This window comes from Scyliorhinus torazame, chromosome 9 (genome assembly GCF_047496885.1).
Source record: "Scyliorhinus torazame isolate Kashiwa2021f chromosome 9, sScyTor2.1, whole genome shotgun sequence".
NCBI lineage: Eukaryota > Metazoa > Chordata > Chondrichthyes > Carcharhiniformes > Scyliorhinidae > Scyliorhinus > Scyliorhinus torazame.
In genome coordinates, this window is record NC_092715.1 from 51,322,435 (window position 1) to 51,338,449 (window position 16,015).

Consider the following 16,015-nt stretch of genomic DNA (forward strand, 5'->3'; position numbering starts at 1 on the left):
AAAATATATATTTTATTAAAGTTTTCAAACACAAATTTTTTCCCTTACAAATCAACAAAAATGGTAACATGATAACTGCTATATAACATTGTTTAACTAACATAGTAAACTAACCAAATAACACAAAGTAATGCTCCCCCCACCCCCTCTCCCCCTCCAGAAACACAAACAATTCCCCCCCCCCACCCGGGTTGCTGCTGCTGGCCATCTATCTTCCCCCTAACGTTCCGCTAGGTAGTCGAGGAACGGTTGCCACCGTCTGGTGAACCCTTGAGCCGATCCTCTCAGCGCAAACTTCATCCGCTCCAGTTTTATGAACCCCGCCATATCGTTTATCCAGGCCTCCAGTTTCGCTTCCTTCCAAATGAGTAAAATCCTACGCCGGGCTACTCGGGACGCGAAGGCCACGACATCGGCCTCTTTCGCCTCCTGCACTCCCGGCTCATCCGCTACTCCAAATATAGCTAACCCCCAGCCTGGCTTGACCCTGACCTTCACCACCTTCGAGATCACTCCCCTCCAATACCCCTCCAGTGCCGGACACAACCAAAACATATGTGTGTGGTTCGCCGGGCTTCCCCCGCACCTCCCACACTTGTCCTCCACTCCGAAGAACCTGCTCAGCCTTGCTCCCGTTATATGTGCTCTATGCAGCACCTTAAATTGGATCAGGCTAAGCCTGGCACACGAGGAAGAGGAATTTACCCTGCTTAGGGCATCAGCCCACAAACCCTCCTCAATCTCCTCCCCAAGCTCTTCTTCCCATTTTCCCTTCAGTTCGCCCACCAGCTCCTCCCCCTCTTCTCTCATCTCCCGGTATATCTCTGACACCTTGCCCTCCCCGACCCACACCCCCGAAAGCACCCTGTCCTGGACCCCTTGTGTCCGGAGCAGCGGAAATTCCCTCACCTGTTGTCTCGTGAACACTCTCACCTGCATATATCTAAAGAAATTTCCGCCAGTGACAGCGGCTGCATGTCCCACCTTTTGAAATCCTCTTCCATTTGTTCCACCAGTCGAGTCAGATTGAGTCTGTGTAAGGTTCCCCAACTCCTGGCTATCTGAATCCCCAGATATCGGAAGTTTCTTTCCACTCTCCTTAGCGGTAGGCCATCTATCCCTCTACTCTGGTCCCCAGGGTGTATCACAAAAAGCTCACTCTTTCCCATGGTAAGCCTATATCCCGAGAAATCTCCAAACTCCCTCAATATCTGCATGACCTCTGTCATTCCCCCCACTGGGTCCGTCACATACAGCAGTAGGTCATCCGCGTAGAGTGACACTCGGTGTTTCTCTCCCCCTCTAATCACCTCTCTCCATTTTCTGGAGTCTCTCAGCGCTATGGCCAGTGGTTCAATTGCCAGCGCGAACAGTAATGGGGACAACGGGCATCCCTGTCTTGTTCCCCTGTGTAGTCGAAAATACTCCGACCTTTGCCGATTTGTGACCACACTTGCTGTTGGGGCCCCATAGAGGAGTTTAACCCAGCTGACAAATCCCTCCCCGAACCCGAACCTCCTCAGCACCTCCCATAGATACTCCCACTCCACCCTATCAAATGCCTTCTCTGCATCCATTGCCGCCACTATCTCTGCCTCCCCCTCTGCTGGGGGCATCATTATCACCCCTAACAGCCGTCGCACGTTGACATTTAATTGTCTCCCCTTTACGAACCCTGTCTGGTCTTCGTGCACCACCCCCGGGACACAATCCTCTATCCTCGTTGCCAGCACCTTTGCCAGCAACTTGGCGTCCACATTTAGCAGTGAGATAGGCCTATAGGACCCGCACTGCAGCGGACCTTTATCTCGCTTCAAGATTAGCAATATCGTCGCCTCCGACATTGTCGGGGGTTGGGTCCCCCCTTCTCTGGCCTCGTTAAATGTCCTTACCAGCAGCGGGGCCAACAAGTCCACATATTTTCTCTAGAATTCCACGGGGAACCCATCTGGTCCCGGGGCCTTCCCTGCCTGCATGTTCCCCAACCCTTTGGTAACTTCGTCCACCCCAATTGGCGCCCCTAGGCCTTCCACCTCCTGCTCCTCCACCCTCGGGAACCTTAATTGGTCCAAAAACTGCTGCATCCCCTCTTTTCCCTCCGGGGGTTGGGACCTATATAGTCTCTCGTAAAAGGTCTTAAACACCTCGTTTATCTTCCCTGCTCTCCGCACCGTGACTCCCATTTCCTCCCTAATTCCCCCTATCTCCCTCGCCGCTGTCCTCTTTCGCAGCTGGTGGGCCAACGGGCGACTCGCCTGTTCCCCATATTCATATCTCATCCCCTGTGCCTTCCTCCACTGTGCCTCTGCCCTCCCTGTGGTCAGCAGCCCGAACTCCGTCTGGAGTCGTCGCCTCTCCCTGTATAGTCCTTCATCCGGGGCCTCCGCATATTTTTTATCTACCCTCAAAATCACCCCCAGTAGTCTTTCCCTTTCCTTGGCCTCTGTTTTCCCCTTGTGGGCCCTGATAGAGATCAGCTCTCCTCTGACCACCGCCTTTAGTGCTTCCCATACTACTCCCACTCGGACCTCCCTGTTGTCATTGGCCTCCAGGTACCTTTCGATACATCCCCGCACCCTTCCGCAGACTCCCTCATCCGCCAATAATCCCACATCCAGTCGCCAGAGTGGACGCTGCTCCTTCTCCTCTCCTAATTCCAGGTCCACCCAGTGTGGGGCATGATCTGAAACAGCTATAGCTGAGTACTCAGTTCCTTCCACCCTCAAAATCAGTGACCCTCCCAAAACAAAGAAATCTATCCGGGAGTACACCTTGTGGACATGGGAGAAGAAGGAGAACTCTTTGGCCATCGGCCTAACAAATCGCCACGGATCCACTCCCCCCATTTGGTCCATACCCCCCTAAGCACCTTGGCCGCTGCCGGCCTTCTTCCGGTCCTAGATTTAGATCTATCTAACCCTGGGTCCAGCACGGTGTTGAAGTCCCCCCCCATTATCAAGTTTCCTACCTCCAGTTCCGGGATACGTCCCAGCATCCGCTTCATAAATCCCGCATCATCCCAATTCGGGGCATATACATTAACCAACACAACCTCCATTCCCTGCAGTCTGCCACTCACCATCACATATCTGCCACCGCTGTCCGCTACAATGTTCCTAGCCTCGAATGTTACCCGTTTCTCCACCAGTATGGCCACCCCTCTATTCTTTGCATCCAGCCCTGAGTGGAACACCTGTCCCACCCATCCTTTCCTTAACCTAACTTGGTCCGCCACCTTCAGGTGCGTCTCCTGAAGCATGGCCACGTCTGCCCTCAGTCCTTTCAAGTGCGCGAACACTCGGGCCCTCTTAATCGGCCCATTTAGGCCTCTCACGTTCCACGTGATCAGCCGAACTGGGGGGCTGCCTGCCCCCCTCCCCTGTCGACTAGCCATCACCCTCTCTGGGCCAGTCCCACGTCCCGGTTCCGTGCACCCACCCGTTCCCCAGGCGGCGTATTCCCGCCCCGACCACCTTTTCTTTTACCAGTTCCTTTTCGATCTCTGCAGCAGCAACCCAGTTATCCCCCCCCCCCCGCTAGATCCCCATCTAGCATGGTTACTCCCCCAATATTGCTTCCGAAAGTCAGCTGACTTCAACTGACCCCGGCTTCTCCCGCTCTCTCCTTGACCCCCCCCCCGTGTGAGGAACTCCCATCCACCTTGCGCCTATCTTCCCGCCATCATCTTTCTGGCACGGGAACAAGAAAAATAAACCCCGTGTTCTCTAGAGCCGTCCCGTCCCGCCCCTCGTGGCGCAGCTCCCTCTGCTGCCCCACTCCCATTCCCCATCCCCCGCCTATGTCTCTTCTTCCCCCCCACCGGCGCCCACATTTCTCAGTGTCCCCCCCTCCCCAATTTACATCTCTATATACATCAGCATTTTCGTTTCCCCTCGAGCATCAGTCCCTCCGTTCTGATCCAGTTTCTCGTTTTTAATGAAGGTCCATGCTTCTTCCGCCGTTTCGAAGTAGTGATGCCTCTCCTGGTGCGTGACCCACAGTCACGCCGGCTGCAACATCCCGAACTTCACCTTCTTCTTGTGTAGCACCTCCTTGGCTAGATTAAAACTCGCCCTCCTTCTTGCCACATCCGCACTCCAATCCTGGTACACTCGTACCACCGCATTCTCCCATCTACTACTTCATACCTTTTTGGCCCATCTCAGAACCACTTCTCTGTCATTGAAGCGATGAAATCGCACGATTGTCGCCCTAGGTGGTTCTCCCACCTTTGGTCTCCTCGCAGGGACCCAATGGGCCCCTTCCACTTCCAAGGGGCCCGAGGGGGCCTCAGCTCCCATTAGCGAGCGTAGCATCGTGCTCATGTAAGCCCCACCGTCCTCTCCTTCCACTCCCTCGGGGAGACCCAGGATCCGGAGGTTCTTTCTCCATGATCTGTTTTCTAGGACTTCAATCCTTTCAATGCACTTTTTGTGGAGCGCCTCGTGCGTCTGCATTTTGACCGCCAGGCCCAGGATCTTGTCCTCGTTGTCCGTCACCTTCTGCTCCACCACGCGGAGCTCCATCTCCTGGGTCTTTGTGTCTCCTTAAGCCCCTCAATTGCTTGTAGCATCAGGGCCAGCACCTCCTTTTTAAGCAGCTCCACACACCGTCTTAAGAATTCGTCTTGGTCCGGTCCCCATGTTGCCTGGGCTCCCTCCGCCGCCATCTTGCTCCTTTTTTCCTTCTACCCCTGTCCTCGAGGATTCTTCGCGATCTGGCCGCCGCCGATATTTTTCTTTTTCGCTGGAGGGGGGGGGGGGGGGGGGACGACGACGACTCCCTGTTGTCTCACCCCTCACTGGGTTTTGTCCCGAAAAAATTCCCTGTTGGGGCTCTTAAAAGAGACCACAGGTCCGTTCGAGCTGGAGCCGCCGAAACGTGCGGCTTAGCTGGCCATCGCCGCAACCGGAAGTCGGCCATCTCACAGTTAAGAGTCAACTCCATTTCTGTGGGTCTGGAGCTGCATGTAGGCCGGGTCAGGTAAAGACAACAGATTTGCTTCCCTCAAAGATATCAGTGAACCAGTGAAAGGGGCTTTAGACAATCTGGCAGTTCCATTCTCACCATTATTGATAATAGCTTTTTTGTCCAGATTGTTATATTAATTTAATTGAATTTAAATTCTCCAGCCATGTTAGGAGTTAACCTCAGATCTCTAGGTTTTTTAAAACAGGCCCTCAAGATTACAGGAACATACCCTCTATGCTACTATACCCCTCACAAATACTGTAGCATAACACTTGGCACTGCATCAAAGAGTGACCCGAGAGCACCTGCAAATTTCCTTACATAAAACAATAAAAACTTCAGAACAAACTAAAATGATTCTATTGTAATTCAATGATTAGATGACTGCATTGGCAGACATTTGGGGAGGTCTTGCCACTGGACTAGTATTCCTGAAAGTAAGGGGGCGAATTCCACCTCGACAGATGGTGAAATTTAAATATAATAAAAAACTGAAATTAAGAGTCGATTGTCATAAAAACCCATCTGGTTCAATAATGTCCTTTAGGAAAGGGAATCTGCTATCCTTGCATGGTATAGCCTCTACCCAACTCCTGACGGCAGTGTGGCTGCCTCTTAACTGCCCCCTGAAATGGCCCAGCAAACCACTCGGGCTTCAATGAAGTTACTGTGAAAAGCCCCTAGTCGCCACATTCCGGCGCCTGTTCGGGGAGGCCCGTACGGGAATTGAAACCGGGCTGCTGGCCTCGTTCTGCATTACAAGCCAGCTGTTTAGCCCACTGTGCTAAACCGGCCCCTATTTAAGTGCCATTAGGGATAGGCAACAAATGCTGGGCCAGGCAGCGACACCCACATCCCAAGAATGAATTAAGAAAGAGAATAAAATGGAAGCTCCTGGGGATAATCACATCAATTAGTTTTTTATACATAAATAAAACAATTAATTTGTATCTGAGCTAATGAAACCAGCCTTCTAGGTCCCAAAGTACAAAAGCTGAAAAAAAACCAAATTTCACGTTCAAATGAGCACCTGGAGGGAATGGTGCCAATTATCTGGCAGGTTCACACTCTTGATTTATTCCAGGTGCTAAGATTGATTTTAAATATCTCTTGACAGGATGCAGACACAAAGGGCTGAATTTCTGGGGACAGGTTCAGAGGCAGGCAGGCAGGGAACTTTGCTCGCTGGCTGATGTACTGATTTTCTAGCTCCATACCACCCTCTGGCTATTTTCCTGGAGGCAATTGGTGGTGGTGGCGGCGGCGGCAGGGTAACCAGCTGAAGCACTGAAGGTCTACTGTCAAAGGCCCACTGGGATTTTCCAGTCAGCCTCCAGGTCCCCGCAGCTGGCAGAGGACAATGCTGTTGCCTCTGGGTTGATCTCCTGCCAGCAGATCAGGGCACCAATGCTCCAGGCAAGGCTGAAAGGCATTTTCCACCTGCCCCGGTTTCAGCAGCAGGCCACCCACTGGATCTTATTGTATATATTGTATATACTGCACTGTATACGAGGGTATTACGGTAAGGCCCCTGTACTACAGGTACAGGGGTAGATCCCTGCCTGCTGGCTCCGCCCAGTAGGCGGAGTATAAATGTGTGTGCTCTCCGACCTGCAGCCATTTCAGCAGCAGCTGTAGGCCACACATCTCTGTGTAATAAAGCCTCGATTACTCTCTACTCTCGTCTCGTCGTAATTGACAGTGCATCAATTTATTACACAGAGATTTTACAAAGATGGATCGCCGCATCAAGCCGGATTGCCTGCAGCTGCATCCTCAAGCAGAAAACGGCAAAAAGGACTTTGCACATTGGCTACCTTGCTTTGAAGCATACATCGGATCTGCGACAGACCCAATCCCAGAAGCACAGAAGCTCCAGATTCTGTACACGCGGCTGAGCTCCGATGTCTTTCCCCTCATCCAGGACGCGCCTACCTGTGCAGAGGTCATGGCGCTACTGAAGGAGAACTAGTCTCACAGCAGATCAACAAGATCTACACCAGGCACCTCCTGTCCACGCGGCACCAACTTCCCGGTGAGTCTGTGGAAGATTTCTGGCGTGCCCTGCTCGCCCTGGTGAGAGACTATGATTGCCAGGCCGTTTCGGCCGCTGAACATTCTAACCTGCTAATGAGAGACGTGTTCATTACGGGCATAGGGTCGGCCTACAGCCGCCTGCGCCTCTTAGAAGGGGCTATGCTTGACCTCGCGGAGACCAAGAAACTAGCGCTCTCGCACAGTCGCCTCACGCAACGTACAGGTGTATGCCCTCGACCGCACGGCCCACCCCTCCTGGGCATTGTGGACCCCGCCAGCGGCCACCCCATCATGGACCCCATAAGCGACCGCCGCTAGCCAACCCCATTGCCGCGCCACGCGGCAGCCAACCAACTCCGGGGGACCCAAGTGCTACTTCTGCGGAGAGACAAAACACCCCCAGCAGCGCTGCCCGGCGCGGAGCGCGCTCTGCAAGGCCTGCAGCAAGAAAGGACATTTTGTTGCAGTGTGCCAAGCCCGCTCAATCACCGCTAATGTCCCTGCACCCCCCGCGTGCGGTCCGTGGGCGCCACCATCTTGCTCCCCTCACAACACGTGCGGCCCGTTGGTGCAGCCATCTTGCCTGCCCCACAACCAATGGGCGGAGCCATCTTGCCGGCCCCCAGAACACATGCGGCCCGAGGGCGCCGCCATCTTGGCTTGCCTCAAGACACGTGCGGCCCTCATCGGGCCGCTCATCGCCTGCAACCGCCGATGACCAGCCGATGACCAGCCGCGTCTCACCTCCGTCACGATCAACGCATAACCTCATGACCGCGTCGACAAAGGTGAAGTTCGATGGGCATGAGATATCCTGTCTTTTGGACTCCGGGAGCTCTGAGAGCTTCATCCACCCCGATACGGTAAGGCGCTGCTCCCTCGCGGTACCCCCCATTAACCAAAGAATCTCCCTGGCCTCCGGATCCCCACTCCATGGCGATCCGGGGGTACTGCATCGCCACCCTCACCATCCAGGGCGTAGAGTTCAGCGGCTTCCGGCTCTACGTCCTCCCCAACCTCTGCGCTGCCTTGCTACTCGGCCTGGACTTCTAGTGCAACCTCCAGAGCCTAACCCTGAAATTGGGCGGGCCCCTACCACCCCTTACTGTATGCGGCCTCACAACCCTTAAGGTCGACCCGCCTTCTCGGTTTGCAAACCTCACCCCGGATTGCAAACCCGTCACCACCAGGAGCAGACGGTATAGTGCCCAGGACAGGACCTTCATCAGGTCTGAGGTCCAGCGGCTGCTGCGGGAAGGTATCATCGAGGGCCAGCAACAGCCCCTGGAGAGCCCAAGTGGTAGAGGTGAAAATGGGGGAGAAAAACAGGATGGTCGTTGACTACAGTCAGACCATCAATCAGTACACGCAGCTCAACGCACGCCCCCTCCCACGCATATCTGATATGGTCAATCAGATTGCACAGTACCGGGTCTTCTCGACGGTGGACCTGAAATCCGCCTACCACCAGCTCCCCATTCGCAAGGCGGACCGCCCGTACACCGCGCTTGAAGCGGAACGGCCGCCTTTACCATTTCCTTAGGGTTCCCTTCGGCGTCACTAACGGGGTCTCGGTCTTCCAACGGGAGATAGACCGAATGGTTGACCGGTACGGACTGCGGGCCACTTTCCCGTACCTGGATAATGTCACCATCTGTGGCCACGACCAGCAGGACCACGACGCTAACCTTTCCAAATTTCTCCACACTGCCAAACTCCTCACCTAACCTACAACAAGGAGAAGTGTGTGTTCAGCACAAACCGATCAACCATCCTCGGCTATGTGGTTCAGAACGGAGTTCTAGGACCCGACCCCGATCGCATGCGCCCCCTCATGGATCTCCCCCTTCCCCACTGCCCCAAGGCCCTCAAACGATGCCTGGGATTCTTTTCGTATTACGCCCAGTGGGTCCCTAACTATGCGAACAAGGCCCGCCCACTCATCCACTCCACCGGTTTTCCTACTGACGGGCGAGGCTCACCAGGCCTTCCACCGTATCAAGGCCGACATCGCCAAGGCACGATGCACGCGGTCGACGAGACGCTTCCCCTTCCAAGTCGAGAGCGATGCATCAGACGTCGCTCTGGCCGCCACCCTCAACCGGGCAGGCAGGCCCGTGGCATTCTTTTCCCGCACCCTCCATGCCTCCGAAATTCGGCACTCTTCCGTCGAAAAGGAGGCCCAAGCTATCGTTGAAGCTGTGCGGCATTGGAGGCAGTACCTGGCCGGCAGGAGATTCACTCTCCTCACTGACCAACGGTCGGTTGCCTTCATGTTTAACAACACACAGCAGGGTAAGATCAAAAATTATAAGATCTTGCGGTGGAGGATCGAGCTCTCCACCTTTAATTACGAGATTTTGTATCGCACCGGTAAGCTTAAACGAGCCACCCGATGCCCTGTCCCGCGGTACATGTGCCGGTGCACAAGTGGCCCGACTCCGGACCCTGCACGACGATCGCTGTCACCCAGGGGTCACCCCGCTTTTATCACTTCATTAAGGCCCGCAATCTGCCCTGCTCCATCGAGGAACTCGGGGCTGTCACCAGAGACTGCCAGGTCTGCGCGGAGTGTAAACAGCACTTCTACCGGCCAGACCGTGCGCGCCTGGTGAAGGCTTCCCGCCCCTTTGAACGCCTCAGCGTGGACTTCAAAGGGCCTCTCCCCTCCACCGACCACAACACGTATGTGGTCGACGAATATTCCAGATTCCCCTTCGCCATCCCATGCCCCGATATGATGTCTGCCACCGTCATCAAAGCCCTCAACACCATCTTCGCTCTGTTCGGTTTCCCCGCCTACGTCCACAGCGACCGGGGATCCTCATTTATGAGCGATGAGCTGCGCCAGTACCTGCTCAACAGGGGCATTGCCTCAAGCAGGACGACCAGCTACAACCCCCGGGGAAACGGGCAGGTGGAGCGGGAGAACGGGTAGGTCTGGAAGGCCGTGCAGCTGGCCCTACGGTCCAGAAATCTCCCGGCCTCCCGCTGGCAGGAGGTCCCTCCCCGACGCACTTCACTCCATTCGGTCGCTCCTGTGCACGGCGACTAACGAAACCCCCCCATGAACGTCTCTTTGCCTTCCCCAGGAAGTCCACCTCCGGAGTTTCGCAAGCACGTGCGCTCCACAAGGCGGACCTGCTGGTTGAGAGGGTACAGCTACTCCACGCAAACCCGCAGTACCCCGACGGCTGCCAAGACAGTCTCCCTCAGGGACCTGGCACCAGCTGGGTCCCCCACACACACACCTCCCCCCTCTGCCCCGGCGCCACCCTCCCTTCCCCCAGCGCACCCCCACCTCAGCCCCCGCTCCAGGATAATCCGTCCTCCCCTTGGTCCCACCCGGGGATGAAGAGGATGTCGACACGCTCCCGGAGTCACCGACGACCGAGCCGACGCCTGACTCGCCACCAGCACTGCGGCGCGCTCAACGACGGATCAAGGCGCCCGACCGTCTAAATTTGTAATGTTCTCTGAAATTTTAAGGACAACCTGTATGTAAATAGTTTTTCCACCACCCCCGCTGGACTCATTTTTAACAGGGGGTGAAATGTGGTAGTCACCACTGTTGTATTATATTGTATATACTGCACTGCATACGAGGGTATTACGGTAAGGCCCATGTACTACAGGTACGGGGGTAGATCCCTGCCTGCTGGCTCCGCCCAGTAGGTGGAGAATAAATGTGTGTGCTCTCCGAACTGCAGCCATTTCGGCAAGCAGCTGTAGGAGGCCACACATCTCTCTGTAATAAAGCCTTGATTACTCTCTACTCTCGTCTCGTCGTAATTGATAGTGCATCAGGCAGCAGCAGAAAAATGGTGATTCTTAAATTACAGCTAGTCCAAAGTTACTGTGAGACACAACTGACCTATGCCACTGCTCAGCAGTAGTCCAATATTCAAAATGACCCTCATTGTTTAGCTTGGAGTTTAGAATTACCTGCAGACTATCACCATGAACAAACACCTGGGCCACAGGTTCAGACCGCACATAGATGTTCTCAATTTTCTCAGGTGCAATGTACTCGCCCTGTGCCAGCTTGAATATGTGTTTCTTTCGGTCAATTATCTTCAAACGTGCCATTCTGTTGAGGCAAAACAAGTTCCGTAGCTCAGTCGTAAGCTGCTGCACACGTCTTACATCAATTAAATCTTGTTATTGAAAGATTGCACAGCTGTGAGGTTGTATGCTGAAGGGGTCCCTCTTTCCGTTGGACAGTAGAGTAGCTGGTTGTAGAATGAAAGGGGTGGGGGGCTTTGGCTCCATCCTTCTGGCTATAGATTAGTTCGCAAATAGGACAGCCTTTTAAATTATATCTTTTCTCCCAAGGATGACGTGTGGGATGTGTGATGGAGGGGAGGCAATATTTCTCTGTTTCTCTGCAGAGAGGCTTTAGTGCACCAACACGCTTGCAAATTTGAGAGCCATCATGCTCGGTTAGGATGAAGGAAAGGACTGACAAAAGTTTTTTTTTTAGGGGCATGTTTGTATTATGCAGGACGTCACTCATTTTTATACCATTTAATGTTTGGAACATTAAATAATGATCTACAATATTAAGCAACCAAGTTAGAGAGGTCCATGTCTAGCTCAGGAGTTGTAAAGTCTCACGTTTGGAAGGTACTCTGTGGCCATTTGCCAGATTGGACAGTACTGTGGGCTTGCAGTGTTCTGTCACCACTACAGCCCGCATCAACAGGATAAGAGGTTACTAGTATTAAAGATTCTAAATTAAATGAGTTTAGGCAATCTCAATCAAATTCCTAATGGTACACGACACAAAACTCAATAATTTAGCATTGACCAATAATCTCACTTGAAGAGGTCAAAGAGATAGTGTGGCCTGAAGAGGGCGATATTTCTCAAAAGGAGATGGTTTTTACAAAATCATTATATTCGCCATGATTTCATAACTTTTCACCGTACAAACAGAAACAGAAAGAAAAGGAAAAATCTGGGAAACAACAAGAAAATGACCCCACCAATATGCAACCTAACACATCAACTCGCAAGTTCAAAAACAAAATGCAAACAACAAACCAAACCACCGCCCCCCCTCTCCCCCCCCCCCCCCCTTTAATGGTCAACGGCAACTATGAAGAGGGGAGGGGGAGGGTTGAGGGGAAGGGTGTCTCCCAGGCCATTGGAGGCCCCTGGGTAGTCAGCCTCTGGGAAGACGGTGCCATGGTGCCAGGCAGGCATTTTGCCCCTACCGTGGTTTCGGGTGGCCCAAGGTCCCCTTTATAGCTTAGTTGGGGAGGGGGGTGGGGGGGTGAGAAATTGGGCGCCATGGATCTCTTCCGCACGGAGGAGCTCTGCTCATCGGAGCTCCTCAGTGTAGGAAATGCGGCTAAGTGCGGCCTGGGGATGGGGTGGGGCCGAAATAGCAACAAAGTGGCGTTAGATAGCGGGGTGGTTCCCGGTACCAGAAGTGGCAGGAACAACCCTTCTAATCCCGCCCAGAAAGGATTCCAATTTAAAAAAAAAAAATTAAATCATGGGAAGCTTTCCAAATTGGGATACCGATTCAGTGGCACTACTCAGAGCAGTCACCCAAATATCCCAATGTTCATTTCAACTTTCATTCCTAATTGCTATCCTGGACCTTCAGTGAAAGTTTTAAGCAACAACAGAATCACTGCGCTGTCCCATCCCTTGAATAACCACTCGGGACGGAGATACCAGGAGAGTCTGTGAAAGCTTGCAAACATACAATCGTTTTTAAATTGTTTAGGGTAGAGGTGGCACAGTGGTTAGTGCTGCTGCCTCACGGCGCCGAGGTCCCAGGTTCGATCCCAGCTATGGGTCATTGTCCGTGTGAAGTTTGCACATTCTCCCCGTGTTTGCGTGGGTTTCGCCCCCACAACACAAAAGATGTGGAGGGTAGGTGAATTGACCACGCTAAATTTGGTATGGAGGGAAGATCTTATGAGGAAAGGCTGAGGGACTTGAGGCTGTTTTCGTTAGAGAGAAGTAGGTTAAGAGGTGACTTAATTGAGGCATACAAGTTGATCAGAGGATTAGACAGGGTGGACAGTGAGAGCCTGTTTCCTCCAATGGTGATGGCTAGCACGAGGGGACACAGCTTTAAATTGAGGGGAGATAGATATAGGACAGATGCCAGAGGTAAGTTCTTTACTCAGAGAGTAGTAAGGGCGTGGAATGCCCTGTCTGCAACAGTAGTGGACTCGCCAACATTAAGGGCATTTAAATGGTCATTGGATAAACATATGGATGATAATGGAATAGTGTAGATGGCTTTAGATTGGTTTCACAGGTCGGCGCAACATCGAGGGCCGAAGGGCCTGTACTGCGCTGTAATATTCTATTCTATCCTAAAAAATTGCCCCTTAATTGGAAAAAATGAATTGGGTACTCTAAATTTATATATTTTTTTAAAATTGTTTCGAGTACTGTATTAAAAAAAGTCCACATCGCCTGAAAAGAAAGAAAAAGTGGATATTGGTGACAAAGTAGAGGACAAAAAATAGGAAATAGAAAAAGTGCGTTCTAATATAATTGATATTTACAAAATTCACGGTCACTTCTGGATCCTTGGGAATCATTCATGTCCTATAACTGCATTATTTGCATTAGAAACCAATTGTACTTATACTGTACAAGGAAATGATCAAAAAGAGTTTCTTCCTTACCGGCAGCCATTTTCCTATATCCCCCGTGTGCAGCCAGCCACGCTCATCCAGAGCTTCTGCTGTTTTCTCTGGGTCTTTTAGGTAACCAAGGAAAACATTTGACCCTTTTATACAAATCTGGGAGATGAAACACAAAGAGATTTTCTGACACATGGGCACAGGATAGATAATACAAACTTTATATTTCCCAAGTTAGAGCCTTCATTCTGCCACAAAATAATGTGATGCAAACAGGAAGGATGTCAATGTTTAAGCCTAAACAGATTGGGAACAACATGTGATATCTCCACATTTTGTTCTCAATCAATTTGCTTCCTATTTAAATTTAAAACCCTGAATATTAATGCTATACATTCTTGAATTATATAAACTGGACTCCAAGATGAGCATTTTCTGAATGTAATTTAGTCTCTGTCCTTGTTCACAATACATTGGGGTTTTAATTTCCTCTTGGACAGTCCCTAGGGATCAAGGATCACTTACTGCCAGTCTGGCTCAATGGGTTTGGAGATGGCTGATAAGATCAGTGTGCGATCGGGAGACTCTGCCACGTGAAACAGCTGGTGATTGAAGGATTCTTGGGAAGTATGTGCGTTTTCTCTGACACATTGACTTCGCCTCTGCGTGATCCCGATGAAGTCTCTCGAGGTGTTTGGTGCTTTCTTGAATGAGCCTTCTTCATTTTAATTGGTCACAAGCCAGGTTCTCCCGTGAGTCGGCATGTATGTTTGGCCTGCTTGTTGAAGCATTTCCACTGTCCTCCTGGTAATTTCCTGCCATGATTGACTTTCGAGTAGAGTAGTTGCTTTGGGAATCTGGTGTCAGGCATAAGAACGACATGTTCCACCAGCAGAACTGGTTTTAAGTGATTAATGCCTCGGTTCTGGGCACGTTGGCTCGGGAGAAGACGCTGCTATTTGACCACCTATCTTGCCACCAGCTTGGAAGGTTCTGGGGAATGTACCACTGATGGCTCTTCTCCAGTGTTTCTAGGTTCTTGCTGTAGGCACTCCGAGTCACGGAGCACATAGGAACATGGGGATCACTGCTGCCTAAGTCTAGGGTCTGAGATGACCTAAGTCTAGGGTCTGAAATTTTGCTCCTTACATACTTCGTTTCTTTAGTTATTTTTTAAAAATTCATTCATGAGATGTGGGCAGTGGTGGCGAGGCCAGCATTTATTGCCCACCCCTAATTGTCCTCGAGAAGGTGGTGGTGAGCAGGGGCTGTTTAGCACAGGGCTAAATCGCTGGCTTTGAAAACAGACCAAGGCAGGCCAGCAGCACGGTTCAATTCCCGTACCAGCCTCCCCGAACAGGCGCCGGAATGTGGCGACTAGGGGCTTTTCACAGTAACTTCATTTGAAGCCTACTTGTGACAATAAGCGATTTTCATTTCATTTCATTTCTTGAACTGCTGCAGTCCCTGGGGTGTAGGGACACCCATAGTGCTGTTAGGGAGGGAGTTCCAGGATTTTGATCCAGTGACAGTGAAGGAATGGTGATATATTTCCAAGTCAGGATAGTGTGTGAATTGGGGGGGGAGGGGGGGGGGGGGGGGGGGGAGAGAGAGCGGAAAAGAGAACTTCCAGGTGTAACATTTCCATGCATCTCATTTGATGCATCCCTTGTCCTTGTAGTTGGTAGCAGCCGTGGTTTGGAAGGTGATGCTTAAGGAGCCTTGGTGAGTTCCTGCAGTGCATCGTGTAGATGGTACACACTGCTGCTACTGTGCTTCAGTGGTGGAGGGAGTGAATGTTTGTGGAAGAGGTGCCAATCAAGTGGGCTGCTTTATCTTCTACGGTGTTGAGCCTCTTCATTGTTGTTGGAGCTGCACTCATTCAGGCAAGTGGAGCTTATTCTATCGCACTCCTGACTTGTGCCTTGTAGGTGCTTGACAGGCTTTGAGGGATCAGGAGGTGAGTTACTCGCCCCAAATGTCCTAGCCTCTGACCTGCTCTTGTAGCCACAGTATTTATATGACTAGTCAAGTTCCGTTTCTGGTCATTGTAAACCGCAGGGTGTTGATAGTGGAGGATTCAGTGATGGCAATGTCATTGAATGTCAAGGGGATGATTGGATTCTCTCTTACCGGAGGTGATCATTGCCTGGCACTTGTTTGGCGTGCATGTTACTTTCCACTTATCAGCCCAAGTCTGGACATTGTCCTGGTCTTGTTGCATTTGGGCATGGATCTCTTCAGTGTCTGAGGAGTTGTGAATGGTGCTCAGCATTGTGGAATCATCAGCAAGCATTCCTACTTCAGACCTTATGACAGAAGGAATCCCACACGCCAATCTGACCCAGAACTATATTCCTTTTTTAAAAAACGCATTATAGTCAAACTTG

The 16,015-nt window shown here is 51.8% G+C and overlaps 1 protein-coding gene across 1 annotated transcript in view; it reads right to left on the bottom strand.

Moving 5' to 3' along the window:
• Nucleotides 1-16,015, bottom strand: part of acsl1a (acyl-CoA synthetase long chain family member 1a) — a 197,002-nt gene that overhangs the window by 21,485 nt on the left and 159,502 nt on the right. Inside the window, 3 exon segments of the mRNA XM_072515880.1 lie at nt 10,954-11,088; nt 11,090-11,098; nt 13,668-13,784. Of these exon segments, the coding sequence (XP_072371981.1) occupies nt 10,954-11,088; nt 11,090-11,098; nt 13,668-13,784 (261 nt within the window).